The following is a 20,816-nucleotide window of genomic DNA, read 5'->3' on the forward strand; positions in this document are numbered from 1 at the left end:
CCAAAAGTGAAAGGATACAAGTAGGCAAAGGGATCCTACAGTAAAATAAACACTTTATTCTTCCAACAAATTACTTTCCTTTGGCACACTGAGGGAAACTGCTTTCCTGTTTTATAAACATAAGCTACCTTCAGAAGAGACTGAAATAATGTAACAGGAATGAGGAGGACTTTCTCACTGCATCAACTACTCTGGAGATCAGCTAAAGATAGGAAAATTAGTCATATCATACCCAGTGTTCACAAACACTCTAACTAATTAACAACACTGGAAAATAGCTCTTAGACTAATATCTTTTTTATTCCCCCAATTGCTATTTACATATAAAAACATATCTTTGTGTATCCTTTTTTGCTTCATTTCTCAGTGTTGCTTGCTGTTCCGTTCCTGTTGTTTTATACAGTTCAAGGAGAAGCGTTGGCATCAATGATTATTCACTTGTGCCACAGATTTGTTTTGGCATTGACACAAAGCTAGTTCTTGTCAAATTTCAGATGATTAAGAAATTTCAGGGAGAGGAACATCTGAAATTTATAGCCAATCATTATTTCATATTCAAGTCTTCAGAAAAATGAAATTGATGACATGTATTAGCACAAATTCAATAAATAGATTGCTCACAACACTTGAATTAAGATCATGCTGTCGTGGTTCTGATATGAATACATGTTACATATAACAAATGTGACAACTTGTACAAAAATATTCTATGGTCATACAGAAGAGAAAGTTTATTTCATTTTTTTGCTGGCTAACTTCCAAAGTAAATTCTACACCCTACTGTTTATGTTGAGGAAAGAATTTAGCCTTGTACTTTAACATCTGTGCCTTTGATGCCCATGCAGAACTTTCAATGTATAGCTGAATACTATTATATCTTATAAATGATAAACAGGAACTCAGATTGTTACAATGTTTTATATGCTAATTTATTCATTGACAGTGTAGTAGCAATATAAGTTATACTGTAAAGTTTCCCATACTTCGAGGACTTTGGATTTGACCTGAAGTGCAAAAATACTTAAAATAGCAACATATTTTGGTCTTCCTGCTGCCAAAGGCTTGGGTATCTGCAAAAACTACAAATCATGCCAAACTCTTTGAGTGATATATGGAGGATCACAATCCACAAGGAAATAAGCTAAGACCAATTCATTCATTTCATTTAAGTCCTTCAGTAGGATTTGAACCATCCAGTCCACAAACCATGTCTCATGAGATTGCAGTATACACCCAGCCCACTGTAATAATGATTCATATACATATATGTGTATATGCTTTATTGCTACCTTTAGCTGGATTAAAAGCAATACATCAATTTTTATATTTCTGCCTCTTTTATTAGCTTTCTAGCACTTGATCAGCTGATAGAGGCAATAATGAAATGTTTTTTTATAAACCAGAGTTTGTAAGTCCTGTCCTAAGAATGTAATATTTCAAAAAATCGCCTAAGCTTTGGGGAAAAAACCAATTACAGAAACAGCATTAAAAATGCCAAGCACTGAGCAGAAGCAATTCTGGATCAGTTTAAAAAAGTGATTGATGAAACTCTAATCTGAGCTGAAGGAACAGTTTCACGACAAGCTGTGACCATTCCACACACTTCATTAGCTGCCATAATTAGCCTGGTGTTTCAATTTGTTAGAACTGGTGGGGACAATTTTACTGAGAATGCAAACATCAAAAAACAGGGTGCCTCAGACTTCAGAAGGGACTGATGAGAAGCTTTTCTAGTCTCTGTTAACTAAAAGATTAATTACAGCTGATGGGAGGCTGTACTCTGATTGTCACTCTGTCTATGTGCATTACTTTTAGCATTAGAAGAAAGATATGGTTGACACTGCACTGCTCAATCAAGCAGCTTCGCATTAGTGTACAAAGTCTATTAATATGCGGTTTTTTTATTGTTCCTCTTTTTCTTTTGTTTTCTCATATCCAACAAGTTATACTGTAAAAGAGCAGTGCATTCAGTTGCTAATGATCAGTGTTTGTCACTTACACTGTCATTCCTGCATATAACTACAAGTGTGAGATCCTAACACAGCAGAAAGCCGTGGGCTGGGAATATTGTTAGTTCCTATTATCACAGCCAAAATGTAAATTCCTATTCAGAGAGACTCATTATGGAAAACAAAAGCAGTACAGTTAGAAAACAGAGACTGTGTTCATCACAGTCTTTATCTTGTCCCATATACCATATCTACTATTATCCCTGTACATTAACTCATCAAAGCTTACAGAGCTTGTAAGGTTATTTAAATGAAAATGAAGATGGAAGTGAAAATGCTATTCTTGAGTAATTACCTAACTCTCATTCTTGAATATTAACACACATTAATACAGCTGTTCATAAATAACTACTGATATGGCTATGCATTTCAGTTTCCACATATATTTTATGCTGAGATCAACAGAAAACAAAGTATAGGAGAGAATAGAGTTTATAATTTTGATCACGGTTAAAGATCTATTTAACTTACATTTGTAAAGGGTATTTTGAAAACAGTTTTTCACTGGCATGAAATGAATAAATACAGATGTGCACCACATCACTATTTGAAATGGAGCAAACAAGTTCAGAGTTTAATTTTAAAGAAGCAGTAGTTGCTTATGTTAAACCACTAGGACAACAAGCAGCCTTTGTTACTTGCAGTTTCTCATTCACTCCAACGCAAGTGCACAAAACTTGCACTACAATTTTTTCCTATTCAGGAAATGTTGATTACTCTCAGATTCTGAAAACCTAGACTACATTTTACTGCATTGAAATCTATTGCTCTAAGAATAATCTACACTTGCTCTCTGTCATCAGAGCAACAGACATGTAGCCTTTCACACAGGCTGGACATATATCCAGCATAATCTTTTAGAATTCATTCAAAGCAGATATATCTGCTAATAGCATTATAAATTTCACAGCTATTCAATCATACTGCATCAGTACAATAAAATATTTATTTCAGCCAATGTTATCAGATGTGACATTCTGAAATCCTAACTGTATATGTTGCAGGAAGCCACAATAACATGCTTCTTAGACTGCAATTTGTAAAGCCACCAGCAACATGCAATTAAAGATGAGATTCAAAGAGTCTGGTTTTCTGTGAAGATGAGTATCAACATTCTTCTTAGAGTATTCTTCCTAAAAGGAAATGATAGAATTCCTCTGCTTATCAATTATAGTCATCACTGGTTATCACATGTAACTATGGTAAGCATTGAGAATTAGTCTTAATATCCCAGGCATTTTTTAATAGCAGCATGGGCTGTGTTAATCTTACAGAGTTGTGGAAGTCTTTATGACTACCATTACAAATATATTTAATCATCACAATCAAGCTAAAGGTGAGTAACCAAATAATAAGTAGCATGTTTTTGCAGATATGCTCCATCAAGGATTGCTACTGACTTCAGAATCTAGACTTTTACTGTAATGTTGTGACAAATTGGTTTGGTTGCAATACATTGCTTGGTGGATGTATGAACAAATCTTAATTCCATGAATACTGAACAGCCTCTGCAAAACTGTCATCAAAAGGTAAGGCCAAACATGTGCGAGTTTAGTGAGAAGACTTTCAATTCCAGTAAAATCAAATCAATTCCAGTTAGTTCTAAAACTAACATCAATTAAATATTTTGTAAACAAACACTAGTGTTTCCAGATCAACTTGCAGGCAGGTTGTTATTTTGTTTTTGGACTAAAAACTTTGTCACAAGTTGCTGTAATGTCCTCTAAGTGTCCACTGACATAATTAGGCAAGATACTCCATTAGTAAAGTTTTTTTTTTTTCTCATTAAATGAGAGCTTTTAAAATGCTTAAGTAATGTATAGAATGGGAAGTTAAATATGTGTATCTATCTCCCTCAAAAAATATTGGTTAAAGTTAACTTACTAAAAAGCAAGATTTCTATGCTACAAACATTCAAGTTGCATTATTAAATGAGGAAGGTAGGCAAAGCAAGACATTTATCATCCTACAGACAAATGACACTGAATTGCTAGTTAGACAGTATAATAAGTACCATCTAATTTTCTCTTTCGAATCAATTTATTCTTCAAAGCCTTGGATCATCATCAAGGGACTGCATTTTCCCGTTGAGAAATCACAGGACTAAAAATCAGGTTTTATAAAATATTTAACTAGTTGCCGACAAATAACTACTAGAATGGATTTGATTAGAAGAGTAGTGACAGTATCTTTTCTCATGCAAATAACCAACTGAATGGTTTGACTCATCCCAGTCACTACTTTGTACTACTCCTTCAAAATCATACCCTGTAAGTCATCAGTAACCTTTGCTAGAAAGCTGTTCCAGCTTTTCTTTCCAGCCTTCCAGTTACTCAGCCATTCTTTTCTATATTTAGCTAAACAGTAGCCATTTTCTATCTTTTAATTTGCTTCACAATTTTAGCCTTCCTTCAACACTTAAGAAAAGTAATTTCAGAGATGGCTGATACTTAATAATCATTTGCATTACACAATGAGTAGTGTTTTTTAAGGGCAGCACAGTAGCAGTGACCTGAAGAATTTTTCTCAAAATGAGAAAAACCACCACACAGGAACTTTTACAATGGGAATTCTAAAAGGGATCTTTATAATAAGATGTATTTCTGTAAATATACATTGGACAAGGAATCTGGAAAAATCATTATGTCAACAATCACAAGTTGAAATTCTGACTCTTTCCTAGAAGACAGAATGGATGCATCTTATGAGATTTCACTCTACTTCTGTAAATCAGAGATAATGTCTGCTGTTCTCACTGTTGTTTTCTACATATTCCTGGCTTTTTTGCATGTTTGGTTTTATTTATAGAACTGTCTATCCAAGATTGTAGCCAAATGCCTGAGCTCCAAGGAGCTCAAAGTTCTGAAGAGTGATGCTGTTGTGGGAATCATCCTATGTGGAGTCAAGGAGTACCTCAAGCCAATTATAAAATGAGGAAATAGAAGTGCTCTGACTCACAATGATTGTTCTGAGGACAGCAGAGAGAATCCAAGAGATTACCTTTTCATGAATTATATAGGATATATATTAGTAGGATGCATTGTGAAGGATTAGATTCTTGGATTTTGATTATTTAATTTAGTTTAGACATATGATAAGAAGCAAAGTGTTGGAAAGCAGCCTTAACTTGGAACAAGAGAGCTGATAATGATAGAATCATAGAATCATAGATTGGCTTGGGTTGGAAGGGACCTCAAAGATCATCAATCTCCAACTCCCCTGCTGCAGGCAGGGCCACCAACATCCATATCTAATACTAGCCCAGGCTGCCCAGGGACCCATCCAAAATGGCCTTGAACACCTCCAGGGACGGGGCATCCACAACCTCTCTAGGCAGCCTGTTCCAGCACCTCACCACTCTCTCTGTAAAGAACTTCCCCCTGACATCCAACCTAAATCTTTCTTCCCTCAACTTAAAACTACGTCCTCTTGTCCTGCTGTTATCTACTCTTTTCAAAGAGTTGACTCCCCTCCTGTTTAGGCTCCCTTTAGGTACTGGAAGGCTGCAGTGAGGTCACCTCACAGTCTTCTCCAGGCCGAACAAGCCCAGCTCCCTCAGCCTGTCTTTGTAGAGGAGGTGCTCCAGTCCTCTGATCATCCTTGTGGACCTCCCCTGGACCCTCTCCAACAGCTCTCTGTCTTTCTTGTACTGGGGGCCCCAGACCTGGTTTCCAGATGGGGCCTCACAAGGGTACAGTAGAGAGGGACAATCACCTCCCTGTCCCTGCTGGCCACCCCTCTTCTAACAGAGCCCAGGATACCGTTTGTTTTCCTAGCTGCAAGAGCACACACCTGGTTCATGTGAAGTTTTTCATCTACCAGGACAACTCCAGCTAAGGGTTCATCTGAAGCATCTGAATAGATCCATGAAGTTACACTAGCAGTAATAATTACAAAGGAGCCATGTCATTGGCCAGAGACTGCTAGAGCGTAACACAGTTTTCCAACAACCCTTATTCCTGACATGGCTCATGTAGAAATCAGTAGTGTAAAACGCAAACTCTTACAGATTACCTAATAATTCCCCTACAATAGAGCCACTTCTAGCTGCCACATTATGTCGGCTTTACATTGCTTAAGGAAACACATTGCAATTGCACTGGAGAAACAAAGAATCTGATATTCAGAATATCCTACCTCATATATATTAGAAATTTCTCTTACAAAGCATACCAGTAAGTATGGCATTTAAATTTTTTAAACATTTAATAAGGCTGATAGAACAGATCCATATTCCTCAGGGATACTACTCTGCGTTAGAAACTACGCTTGTGTACTTTCTTTTTTACTCTGATCAAAAAGAAAAAAGAAAAAAAAACAACAAGCAAATTCCTTTAAAAATTGTTACAGTCTAATAAAAAGTTGAAAAAATCACACATACATTATCTCAAATATAATTGCTGTCAGATTAAGATTAAGTCAAGTTAAAGTGAAATTCAAATAAATTTCAGTGTAGGAAGAGATGGAAAAACATGAATAGTGTACTTTTGCAGTAATACAAAGACAGTTTTTCTGTGAAACTACAGGACACAGTGGCCTCAGAAGAATGTGAAAGGAAATGGGTTGACTACCCAGAAAACTCCCGTGTGTAGAAAAGTCTTGCTCACTTTCTAAAGATCTGAGATTTTCAGGCCATCTCTTCCTGCATAGGTGAAACTTCAAATGTTGCTCAACTTGTTCCATAACACAAGTAACAATGAAAACAACTGAAACTGTTGAAGTTCCAGAGGCAACAGACATACAAAATAGTATGAATTTCCTCAAAGCTCAAGGAGTTCTCTTTTCCATCATTGAAACTCCAAACTCAGTAAAACAACGTAAGAGCAATTATGCAGTTGAAACATTCATGGAGATCCTTATGGTAGAAAGCAAGCTAGACTTTTTTCTGTGGTCTGTTTCCTCTGTTGTCCCAAATAGGTCACTTCTGCCAGTTCTTGAACAAAGAGGAAGAATTTACATCTACTGTAAATCAATGAAAAACTAGCATTATACTAATGCTCTAACATTTATTTTATAAACTTGAGCTTGAAGTGCATTTACACGTAATTATAGGACTGAACGAAATACTTCTGCAACTCACCTAATCTTGGCTGATGGCAATCACTATCCAGCAAAATTGACTGAAACTGTTGGTTGTGTTTTGTGCTTTTATCCACACTGCCTGAATTAAGCTTTTAGCTTAATTCATTTAGCTCTGCTTTTGGTGACAGAGGTGGAAGCTATATAATTTATATAACCAACAACTATGGTCTGCTCTAATGGTTACACAATACAGCGTGAAAATGATAGTGATGTTGACTGCAGCCCAGTTTCTACCGCTCCAACATAACTAGAATTGTGTTGGTGGTATAATACAAGTGCTGTTTTTTCTAGCCCAGACAAGGCCATCACAATCAGAAATATTTCAGCTTGATATCTGATTAATGCTGGCAGTACACTATGAGTGATTTCCACTCGACATCTAATTATTTAATTATTTCCCATTATTAATGGAAGGAAACAATTCAAAACAAACAGCCAGAATGACTGTTTTTGCAGGAAGCTCATAATCATCAATTCATACATGTAGAAGTCTTCCTAAAATTATATTACTCTGGCCTGTTGAACTTGAAAGGCATATTTTATCCCAATCAATGCATAAAAGTAAAATTATCCATAACTAAGGCATGTTTCTCTGCTGTACAGTTCAGCTGTAATGATCCCCACACACTGCACTTGCACATCAATTATGATAATCATAATCACGGTCGTTAAGCTGAATGTTCATTATTATCAGGATGCTGGTGACAGCAGATTCAATCATCGGGTGCAATGGGCAGGCAGTCACAGTCCCACCCAAGTTTCTGCAGACGGCGTTGTGCCACATTAAATCTATGATGTGTTCCACATCCCACTCCATTCCAAAAGCTGTAGACGGTAAAGGTCAACTTTATGTTCTGTGCAATATGCTTAGGTTCTCTAAATTAATTCCTTGCAGTACTGGATATTTTTATGCTTTGTAGATAATAAAATTCTGTTTAGGGCCAAAATGCCTCTGCAAATAATGAAACAGCGATGCAGTTGTACTGTAATTCACCTCTAATAAGGCATCAGAGGAAAGAATATTTCAGCAAAGAATGTCTTCAAACATCATGTCCTGAATTTTCCAAATAAGAAAACATTTAATGCTGTCATTTAAGTCAGTTTTCTAAAATGCATACACAAACTAACTCCAATACCAATTAAAAGCTGTAAGCTATCATTTCTGCTTCAGTAAATATGAACATATGTGAGTGTTTTGACAACTGAAAGATTATAGTTAGTGTATTTGATCCCCTGACTGTCCAGCTATTTTGGGACCTATCACTGTAGATTAAACTCACAGTGACTGGTAATATATTTTTTTTATATTGGTATTTCTCACATATAAATCAAAAGTGTTCCACGGTATTTAGACATATATTGTTTCAAAAAGTATGCATGCATTTTTATTTTTATAGTAGTTTACAACTGGATAAAAACATACTCTTCCCCCACTAGAACTACATTATAATTTACATTTCTTAACTTTTTTGCTTTTTATTGGAGAACAGAACTAGTTTTCCCTTAACGTAGTAAGTTTTTTGAAAGCTACATGGAAATATTCCAGATGAAGTATTACATAGCACTATTTTTCATTCTTGCTCATTTTGCTTCTGAAGTAATTACATAATTTGCATACTAATTCTGTAACTTGAATTAAAATGCTTATATATATGTGAAAATCTAAAGGAAATACAACCAGGACATGCACATAGACACAGAGAAAAGCTTTTTAATATATAGTTTTTAAAAAGGCAGTTAGTATCAAATAATACTTCAGCAGATCAGAGGGGTTATTGACCCACTAACCACAGAACTGCCTTCCTGGAAGAAATTACGCCATAGTTTTTCTTATCAGCAATGATAAGAAAGATTTATCTAGTATACTACTTTAAGAAGTGGAATATACATCCTGGCAGTTATCAGTTATTCAGGCTGTAATAATGTACTAACATAAATATCATCTCATGGAAACCCCCCAAAATGGCTGTATTAAACAGATCAATTGTTAAGCAAAACTCTGAAATGAAGATTAATTTTGATTTACAATTAGAGTTGGAAGGCTGTTTGTCATGTTGAATTAATGCATACAGCTATACATCTCCAGAGATTTAGGTTGAAATATATCGAAGATCAAAAGTCAGTTTAGTGATATAAGTTCCATAATTTATATAATACATGTTATATATAGGATATATATATATCCTAGAGGATATACAATAAAGCAATTGTCACATTTTTTGACTTTGTCATCTCAGTCTGAACTGCTAAGGACTGGAAGAGGGAGAATCTTTACACTATAAGATAAGTATGACCAGCAAATCTTTATACTGTTTTACATACATATATCATGCTCATGCAGTTGGACTCCAATCAAGTCCATCCTCCACTAATTGCTTTTGAAAGACAAATTCATCTTTTTATTTGAATGTTGATTTTCATGTTTTTATTTGCAATGCAGTTTAACTATTTCTGTATGGTAAAATATCAAAATGTTACCATCTCTTTTTTTTTAAACTTAACACTTTGAGAAAAAATATGATTAAAAATATTACTTCTGAAATTAACTTTAATTGAAACTTATTATATATATATAAGGATAAGTTAGTTCCAAGGAAGTAAGTAATCACATCTTAAAAACTCTCAGAATTACTTAGGTTGAAATTGACCTCTTCAGATCACCCATTCCATTCCCTTGCTCAAGCAAAACCTGCTAGAGCTGGTGGCCCAGGATTGTATCCTTTAGGGTTTTGAATATCTTCAATGAAACGAAGGAAATTTCAAAACCCCCATTGGCAATGTGTTCTAGTGTTTGACCACCCTCACAGCATAGACTCACTAGACAGTACTAAGAATTTGGTTCCATCTTCTTCATTCCTTCCCACTAGGTATTTAAATACAAAAGTGAGACGCCCCTGATAATCTCCAAACTGAAGAGTTCCAGATCTCTTAGCCTCTTGTTGCATAAAAGATGTTCCACTTCCTTTATCATCCTTGAGGTCTTACACTAGAACTGCTCTGCCAAATCCATATCTTTCTCATAGTGGGAAATTATAATGTGATTATGATATCTAATGAAAAAATAGTAATACAAACACATCTACAAATTCATGTTAGAATACTGTTTTGGCTCATTTACATCCTTTTTCAATAATTCTACACTGTTGTAATATTTTAACAGAGTATTCCTTTTTCATATAGTTTCAGAGAGTGTGCTTGGTTTTGCAGGAGTTGACACATGATTAAAAAAAAAAATTCTCTCTTAGTTTTTATACAAACATACTGTGAAGATTCAGAAGTTCTGAACCTTCAGTTTCCTAATGCTGCTAAGAATCTGAAAAATGGTAAGAAGCAATTGTTCAGTTTTCCTTTTTCTCTATCATGCTTGATGGAACTTTTTGGACTTTTGAAATCTTATAGTGTATTAAGTTTCAATCACTGAAAATAGTTTACACAATGTTGAAAGTTCTGAGGAAAACTATTTCTTATAGCACTACAAAAACTGGAAATATACAAGATGTTTCTGACAAAGAAGCCAGTTTAATGAAAACATCTTAAAACAAAAACAATTTTTCATTTCCTTGTACTATTTTTTGAAGAATATATGCAATAAAATAGTTTTGGACTATTTTTTTCCGTAATTTTCTGAAGGTTTGTCTTCACATATAAGAGTAAATAAATGTATTATATCTTAACTGAGGAAAGGCAGAAACAGAACAGAAACAGCAAAACTTTACAAAACTGATATAACTGGATATGTACTTAAGCATGTTCTTAAATCCATATGTAGTAGATGCGAGATCTGTTGAATTTCCTCAAATTTAACTTTCCAGAATGTTGAGGAAGCTCAATATCTCATCACAATAGCTCAATATGATTTTGTAACATGCTAGAAAAATTGGATTTGATTATCTCAGGATTAGGTCCTATCACATACAATAACTTTCTAAAAAAAATCAGCCATTCTTTAACTTTCGCAATGACTTACCTTGCCTGCTATCCACTTATTAGGCTGTACTTCTCGGAAATGCTTAATTCCGTAAGTTTCTTTGCCAATTTTTTCTGATGCATGAATTGACAGGTCATACTTCTCATTTTTATGATACGAAGAAAATGGCAAAAATCTGAAATTTAAGAATATTTTAAAATTACTACATAGTACTCTGAATGCCACAGGATTTATGTAAATCAAATATCAGCAAATTAGGATATTGAGTGGACATGCATTCTTGATATTTCCCACTCTACCTTCTTGATGTAGCACCTCCTGTCCAAAGTAATGTGAGAAAGATTACAAAAGTTTTTCTTATAACTGCTTTTTAAAACCAAAATCGAGCAAAGAGCTATAGAGCTTCAACAGCATATGACTAGTATTACTAGGTTCTTACTTTGGCTGTATCTGTCCTACTAATGGATGTGGACAAGGAGGAAATGAACAGTGATTTGCTTGTTGATACATGCAATGCAGTCCATGCCACTAGTCAGTGGAAGGCACAAACCATGCACAGGTAGAGGGTTCATTTCTAGAGAACCTTGCATTTGTCTTACAAGTAGTCCAAAAGACTCACAACACAACTTCAATCTGATCATTCCATCAGGATGAAAATACTTCAAGATGCCAGCAATTTAAGTATAAACCAAATTCTGGTGCTAAATTGCACCAGAAAGAACCCCTTTATATCAAAACAGAAAAAGAATCCTTTGGCAGCTCTTAAACAAAGTAAAATAGACTGTAGTCTAGTTTGTCAGAATGAAAATGTAAAGATAATACTATTGATATTCACATATTAGCAGAACACAAAGTAAATCAACGGTTTCTTTTCAATTTGTAAATTGTGTGGTTTACTCTGACGTGATCAGTATTTCCTGATTAGTGATCTTTTGGATCTTGATTCTTTCATCTCTGATCATACTAAGGGTGAACTCCCTTCTTGCATACCGCCACCATACAGTGAAATTCCAGCTACCCATTTGGACATATAAGAGGTTTGCAGATATCCCTAATCTCACGGATGAGTGCTCAGGCTTGGACCCACAGTAAACTGTGTGAAGGAAGGTAAAGAACCCTTCATATATAAAAGATCTGAAAGAGATCCTACAAATACATTTTAGTTTCACCTCTCTATTTTAGTTTGCAAGAAAGATAGCAAACAGGTACATTTTCATACAAAGGGAAATCTCATGAAGGAAGCTCTTCATCGCTGGTATTGCAAAAAAAGCAAGGAGTGTTCTTTACAAGTGCAGAAGAATTATAACAAAGTTAGAAATACCTGTTTCAGGAGCTTAAAACATCACTTTAACTGCCACATGTGTAGTTAATTAAAACCTTTTCAGTAGCTGAAAGCATTTCAGGATCTAGAGTCCCTAAGAGAGTTAGATAGTCAAATCTTTCTTTTTTTTATTTTATTTTTTTTTTAATGAAGAAAGGGATAATAAAAACTTTCTTTCTGTCTCTTGGTTGATACAGACTCAGAAAATTATTTCTTTTCACTAAATACTCCACCAGCAACTGTTTGCGTGGGCTTGTTTTTTGTTTTTTTTTGGTAGTTGTTTTAAATTCCACTTCATAAAAATAAACTATTTTGCAATTTTACTAGTTATAGCAATTTACTCTATCAAGTACCACAAAAAAATATTATGTAAAGTTAGCATGAGAAAAACACTGAGTTAGCAGACTTTTAAATTATACAAATCTGTAGTAGCATGTGTATACTCAGGGGAAAGGACACTCTCACATAAGACAGATTATGGTACTTGTAATGCTAATTTGCACATGGGATGGACATCACAAGCACACAAAAATTAATGCGGCCCCAATGTCCCAGAGAATACATCGAAGGTGCTGTGAGCCGGCTGCTCCACTTGCAGTTTTTATCACTTCTGAATTGCATTTTAATAGTACATTTTTCTTTTGTTCAGACATGAAAGAAAATTGGCTTTCTCAGGGGATTGGATAGCTGAGAAGACAAGGCTAGCAGTTTAGGGATTTGCCTATATATGCACAGAATTTAGTTGAGCCATAACATTCATAATTCAATATGAATACTGCATCTGTAAGATTTACACACAAAATGGAAAACAAAAAAAATATGGAGAAGAGTAGAAGATAAAGTAAAGGAAAGCAATAATGATTCTAGTTTTCCCTATAACATTTCCAATGTGGAGAGCTTGACTGCACTGTGGACCTTTTTTTTTTTTTTTTTTTTTTTTTGTCAGACCAGTACTCAGAGTAATCCACTAGGGTTGCTCTGAAAATAACGTCTCCTATTTTATGATCTTGGTCCACAATGTCAGAGACAGATGACAGATATTGGTGGTATGACAGTAGAGGTTGAACCTTCCCATCAATATTCCATTACATTTTGTTTCCATGTGACAGATGGCAGCAGAGGGGCAATCTGACAAAATGGCATCTGACATGCAAAGGCTTATCAAACAAAGGGGTATGACTGAATTCCTCCACTTGGAAAAAATGGCACCCATTGATATTCATCAATGCTTGCTGGACTTTTATGGAGACCAAACAGTGGATGTGAGCTCAGTGAGGTGATGGGTGGTGTGCTTCAGCAGTGGAAACAGTAACATGAAAGACAAGCTGTGTTCCAGATGGCCATGCACAGCTGTCACATCATGAAATGAAGAGCGCCTTGATCAGCTCATCCACACGAATCAGGAGATGATGACACAGGAACTATGTGCAGAGCTGAATATCAGCTTCAATGCATTGGAAACGATGGTGGCATCATTGGAATATCACAAAATACAGGAGGCGTTCTTTTCAGATCAAACTCTGTATGTTCTACCGTGATTCCAAACAAATATCTATACGTATATTTTAATATTTTAGGACTGTGAGCATACAACTAACTGTATACTCTACATGCAACTTAGTACAAATATAGAATCTTAAATCATAGAATCACAAGGTTGGAAACGACCTATAAGATCATCTAGTCCAACCGTCTTCTCATTACCACTGCTACCACAAGCTACTAAACCGTATCTTGCAGCTCCTCATCCAGATGCCTCTTAAACACTGCCAGGGATGGCAACTCCACCACTTCTCTGGGCAGCCATTCCAGTGCCTGACCACTGTCTGAAAGAAAAAAAATTTCCCTATGTCTAACCTAAACCTCCTCTTGTACAACTTGCAGCCATTTCCCTGGGTTCTGTTCGTTGCCTGGGAGAAGAGGCCAAACCCCTCTTCACTACAACCTCCCTTCAGGAAGTTGTAGAGTGCAAAGGATATAATCTTCCACATGCTACTGCATATCTTCTCTAAGATCATTGATTGGGGTAAGTTGACTGCCATACAGTCCAGAGCATATGTCTGTGGTTGAGAAAAATGTTAAAGCAACTATGAATTTTTTAACACTGAACAATAAAAGAATGCTAAAATTGAAATGAAAGAACATTAAAAATATAATGGGATATGATGGCATGAAGCAGTAATTTTATTTTTATTCTTTTGCTATATAATCATTGCTCATTAATAAGCAATGTTTAGATTCTAAATGTCACTTACATATCATTCTTTCATAAATAGCAGCCTGAATGTAAATATAATAATATATAAAAATATAAATAATAGCCCAAATGGAGATTACCACTGTTTCATCTTTGAATGTGGTAGAAACAAAGTTGCAATGTTTGACTGTGAAAATTTCAGGTCAGAGCTATGTGAGCAGATGCTGAAAGGAACAAGGATCTAGCTACAAGAAAAGATGTTTGCAAATTCAATGCCGGTTTAAATCAAGCGGAAATCATTCTATGTGAATAAGTAAATAAAATAACATTAAAACATTTTTGTATGTGCGTGTTAAGTAGATAACCAAATTAATGAGTCATATGGAAGTCATTATAGCCCTGCAACCAATAATAATAGTAAAAAAGCAATAGCTCTGTAATAAAATTCAGTAATGGCATTGTGTTCTATAGCTCTACATATACACCTAACACAGCTTTTCCCCAACTTTATGCTTTGAATGTGATAGAAGAGAGTGATGGAAGGAGAAGAAAATTAAATCCAGATAATGGTATAATAACATTATGACCTGCCCAAGTTAAGACCACAGTTTATACCATGAAAAGTTCACTTGAGTAGGATTCTCATATCTGGATTTCAGCTTTTCTTTCTCACTTCAGTGCAAATTCAGAAGTTGTAGAGGGGTTTCAGTAAAAATGACAGAAACAGAAATAGCAGGATGAAAGAAGAATTAAATTCCATGTTGATTTCATATTATGCCACAAGGCATAGTCAGCATAAGCTGAGCCTTTCTAAAACTTCATGATTTAACAAGAGGTGAGTTTTCTCCAAAGAAGTAAAAAAAAAAAGGAAAAATGATCTCATTTTGTCCATCGCAAAAACTTAAAAGAGATGTACCAATAAATACAGTCAAGACAGGGTAAAAGAAAGGGAACCAAAAGGAGAAACTACCTCAGGTTCTACAAATAGCAGTATTATATAAACAAAAACTGGGAGAGGACCAGGACCACAGCTGGCACTGTCAGTGGTAACAAAGGCCAGTTGCAGTTTTTCCAGGACCACAATCTGTTGGACTGAATTAGCAAGAAAAAAGACATAGAAGCCTTGAATTAGTAGACAGTCCTAGACTTGACAGTTTAGTGGGATATATTGACATTTCAAAAGATAGCTTAAATATCTGTTAATAGAACTTGCATTTTTTGTCTCTTCATTCATTCTATTCTGTATCACTATGCTGCCACTAATTTAATCTTTCTAATTCTTCTTTTCCATATATTTTGCCCCCTAATTATCTTTTTTTTTCCTGCATCTCTTCACCTATTATTTTTTCTTTCCACTCTCTGTCTCCTGTTCCAATATCTTTCTATTTTGACAGGAGAGTAAGAGGCCTCTTAAATGTTGAAGGCTTTCTAGTTAGTCTGACCAAGTCGAGAGAAGCAGCAGCAGATACAGACTCTACTGCCCATGGCAATCCAAGAGAGAGAGCTTTCTGCGCAGCAATGCAAACAAGAGGGAGGATTTGTCAGGGAATGCTGTCACAGGAAAAGAAGTAGTTTTAAACTAGAGGGTAGGTGTGGATCAGAAATTAGGGAAAAAATCTTCACTGTGAGGGTGATGAGAACTTGGAACAGGCTGCTCAGAGAAGCTGTGGATACTTTAGGATACTTTATGTTGCCTTGACCTAATTCAAATGAAAAGATGCTTCCTCTGACTGTAATGGCCATGAACAATTAGCTCCAAACAAATCATCAAAAGTTGTGACTTTTCCCTCCCCCTCCCTACCCCTATCCCTCTTTTGTTTGTTTTTTTTTTTTTAATGAAACATGTAATGAATTTCAAGCTTTCAGATTCAACTTTTACCTGAAGTCATTGCTCTAAGCCAACACTCTTCATCTTTACATTTGGTGTACAAAGCAAAAAACAATGGTTTTCCACAGCATAACAATGGCAGCAGAGCTGCCATTATGTAGTTAATAATGAGAGTGCATTAAAAATCAAAGTTTTTTATGCAGCATATTTTACTTAGTGCATCTAAGAAGATCAGCACAGTATTTTTGCAAGACAAACTTATTTTGGATGCATTCTTACAAATCTTGCCTGTAGTTATGTGTTACATACATATAGGTAATTTTTCAATAAACTATCGGTCATTTTTATCCTAACAGGAGTAAATCTAAGAGTCATTTGTCTCTTTCTTTATTTAACCCATGTCTGCAATACCATACAGTGATGAAGAAAAGCACTGTCTAGTTCCTGTAGGAAGAAAAAGAGATCTCTTCTGTAGCAAATTCCAGAACTTCTTAATTATACAGACTTATTAATCTGCATCCCCAGTGTTATAAAGTACTAGAACTTCATTAGAAAAATTAAGATGGAAAAATGAAGGCGCTACTTTGTAAATTTCCAGTGGAAATTAGCTGGAAGAAGCAGAGGAATACTGGATCAAAAGAGGGTAATCATGCTTAACTGTGCCCTAGAGCACCCGCATGTATAATACGATTTGCACAGTAACTACCTCTCCTATTACTGCTTGTTTGGAGTATTCTGTGTTAATGGGGTTAGCTAATTTAGTAGTTTAACTTAAAAAGACTCTGCTGATTAATAAATGTTGCACACTGTGCTAGTAATTAAAATAAATGGAAGAGTTACAAATAGAAGTTGAATTGTTAAGAAAACATTATCTGAAAATATATGATAATCCCTGTTTATCATAATACAATAACAGTCCGGAAAATATGCAGATTGCTGAAGTTGCAAAGCATGTGAAAAACTAAGCATAATTTGAACAAAGTTTTCAAATGTGTTATATCTGCATGACATAAAACATAGTGGCTATTTTCACTGCAGCTATATCAGAAATAGAGTAAAAGATCGTAAAAACACACAAATGAGAAGATTTTTTAAAATCTTAAAATTTTATCAAATGAGCAAATTGCTTTCTTATATTTTATTACCTTTCTTGCTGTGCACATTTTGATACTGATGCCTTCAAGTACATCTTTTGAGCACATCACTGTAGTACAGAAGCACCTATGCTGGTTTTAAAAGAAAGCACCTTGCTGAAAACAAGTGCAAGACACGATGTGCAAACATTGCACTCTGCTGCACACAAGTCAATCCATGTGTTCAGGACTGGTGTGGCTGCCTCTAGTACAGCTCTGAGCACAGACAGCCAGCAGCGAGGTGACTTGCCTGATGTCACACCAGCAGCCAACAATAAATCAGGAAGCCTCAGCCTTGGTTATCACTGACTTATCCTTATTCCATCACCACACTGCAATTCATTCTAATGTATGTGGACTTCATAAAGATATTTAATAGTATACTTTGGATCATGAGGCATATTATGTGAGACAGCTTTCAACAAAATTAATGAAAATAATTTACGTTTTTGTTCTCCGGAAAATTAGGCCTGTGTACTGCTGCATACGACTGAGTAAAGAACTTTTCATGCTCAGTGATCTAAATATGCTGGATCCGGCAGTTGATGTCTCAAACTAGACGCTAGTTTATTAAGTGGTCATCCCAAAGGAGTCCAATTGTCATTCCTATCCAAGTGGAGGGGGAAATCACTTCATTTGTATGAAAAATAGCACAATAAGGCAGTAACAGCTTCAATTACGCAAGAAAAAGGAATCATCCTTATTAGGTTAGATTGCCCAGTTGCTCTTTCAGTACAAAATAGTAAAATCCAGCAGTTGCTATAAGCATACACAAAATTTACTCATTTATTTTGCATTTGCACTGCTGCTGCCTACCTGAACCTCTCCCATAGCTTTCTCAATTATTTCTGCACTTATCAGAAGCAAGAAGTTTCTCAAAGCTTGAAATGTTTAGAGACAAATGTATAAACCAATTTCAGAGCTTTTTTTTTTTTTTAAACAAAACATGGTGGGAATTCTGTGTTGTCTGATACAAAACCTATAAAACACTAGTATGCATTCTTGAAAAATACAGATTAAGGACTCTGTTTCTCCTTACATGCAAGCACAAGCTTTCCCCACAAATGCCACACACTTCCTCTGCTCTTTCTCTCATTTTCTAAAATAGAAGAATGATAAGCATAGGAAGCACTACCAGGAAGAAATACAGTCCCAAAGTACACAATTACATAGAAAGAGACAAGAAATTTGTCAATTCATAACAGACACTGCTGAGAAAAAGATTACTGTGGAATCTGAGTAACCCTTTGTTGACTCCTCCCTGGAGACCACCACACCACAGCAGCTGCGGCATTACTAGTGAGTGTTAGTCCCGATGATGACCTGCAGCTCTGTCATCACCTTTTCAAGGTTACAGATGTGACCCTTGCGTGGTTGGTTGAATCTGAAGCACAAACGGAACAATCACAGCCTGAAAATGTATAATCCACTATACATTTAGTGTGCATGAAGCTGAGAATTACTGCTTCTGTGCATTAAGGATGACACTAAATGCTTCTTTACCCATAAGGCAAATAAAGACTGCCGATCAATTTATATCTGCCAAAGTTGGCATGTCCAGATTTAAACTTTATAAGTCTAAAACCTTAATGATTCACTTAGCAAAAAGAACGAGAAAAATAAATATTTCAAGATAACACTTGAAACTGGCCACATAATGACCTCTGAGTCATTACGTGAATCTTATCAAATAAAGACTGGAGACCATATATTCATTCCCATAAGTGAAGGACTTAATTCCTCCTCATCTGGAATGCATAATCAAAATCTTCTCAGTGAAAAGAACATCTTAGCTGAGAGAAAATCATTACTCAGTGTTTTCTAGATTTCAGTAAGAGAAGTTAAAAATAAAAATAAGTTTTAAAAAACTTAGTTCAAATCTAAACTGAGATTTGAAAATTAAGCTGCTTTTTCTCATTCTGAATAACAACAAACACAGGAAAGAATAGAAAACTAAGGTACACTTTTAAAGTTTTTCTATTGTGTTTGGTATAAAAGGAATGAAAACAATTATTTTTGTTGGCAAATAGAAAAAATAAAACTGAACAAAGAGATTTCTTTTTTAAGCTCAATCTCCTTTTAATATCACTGTTAATATTCAATCAGGGAAAATATAAGAAAAGATTTAACACTCAAAATTAAAAAGTGCAAATACATTTGATTCTAGCATACTAAAGTTCCCGTCCTTAAGCTAACATGCAATATGGAGCTGAGAGCAAAGTATCACATCCAAGTGAATCAGTGGATCATAGGCTGCTCACAAGGAAAATGAATTCCTTTCTGTCCAGAATTCTGGTATTCAAATATCAAAGGATTGCTAAGCGCAGGAATTCAAGGGAAAAGCAGACAAAACATCATTTGTTTCTAGTTAACTACAAAGTCAGAACAGGTGAATTAATAGGTTTTATTATGATTGGACAAAAGTGTTCCATCACAATAAGAAGGGAGCTGGAACTATTTTAGCAATAACCTTTAATCTTTTTGGATAGATGACGTCTGTATTTGGGATTGTATGGAAAACAAGCTGGTTTCTCTGATGCTATTACAAATGCTATGGCTCAGAAAGCCAAACTGCTGCAAAAGTTATTAAATATTTAAAAATCATGTTCTAACATGTGCAACATATGCTCCGTTCCCTTCCAAGTGAGTTTTGATAGTCTACTTGAAGAGAAACAAGTCTCATCGGCATGCAACCACATTTCTCTTCCCATAGTCCGGAAAATTCCTGAATATGAGGACTCAAACAGTATGTGTTCCTTGGCAAAGTATGTACAGCAAAAAGGAATTTGCATTTGTTTGCTTATTTCCCATCTGTTGCATTACGTAGTACTATTATGGCAAGATCTTCTATTGATTCATAGAGATGGAAGGCACATGTCACACAATTACAAGATAAGGTCTCTGCCCTGAAGAGTTTATAATCTAAGGACAAAGATTTAAAAGTACGTACAGAGAATATTTGCTAGTAAGCTGTCAGGTTTGACATTTCATTTTGTCAGGCATGAAAGGTTTCCGAAAGCAACAGAACAAAGAAAACATTCTCATAACAATATAAGAAAAAAAAAAAAAACAAAGAGCTTACTCATTGTCATGTATACATTTTCTCCATTCCTCCCTTTTCATTTCCTCTCTGGCCTTCTCTAGTGGTGAACTGATTGATGCTGCCACTCGCAGTGTTGGTTCCAAAGGCTTGTAGCGTTGCCGCAATACTTCAGCGGTATCACGGAAAGGCCCCTGAAAGGTATACGCTAATGTAAGTGTTTTATTGTGGGGCTATAGTTCTTTTATTTCCTTCTTTTATTCATGACACGTCACTGA

At 35.3% G+C, this 20,816-nt stretch overlaps 1 protein-coding gene across 9 annotated transcripts in view; it reads right to left on the reverse strand.

The window, feature by feature from the left end:
• The window catches only part of SPATA17 (spermatogenesis associated 17), a 180,665-nt gene that overhangs the window by 101,778 nt on the left and 58,071 nt on the right, over positions 1-20,816 (reverse strand). For all 9 annotated transcript variants that reach the window (XR_014881915.1, XR_014881910.1, XR_014881914.1 and 6 more), the window contains 2 exons: positions 20,581-20,732; positions 11,059-11,194 (listed from right to left, as the gene is read on the reverse strand). Coding sequence is in view for 2 of the 9 variants with exons in the window: in XM_031552359.2 (XP_031408219.2) it covers positions 11,059-11,194; positions 20,581-20,732 (288 nt within the window). In the remaining 7 variants the exon portion in view is untranslated. The remainder of the gene's footprint in view (positions 1-11,058; positions 11,195-20,580; positions 20,733-20,816) is intronic.

This window comes from Meleagris gallopavo, chromosome 2 (assembly GCF_905368555.1).
Source record: "Meleagris gallopavo chromosome 2, MGAL_WU_HG_1.1, whole genome shotgun sequence".
NCBI classification, from domain to species: Eukaryota; Metazoa; Chordata; class Aves; order Galliformes; family Phasianidae; genus Meleagris; species Meleagris gallopavo.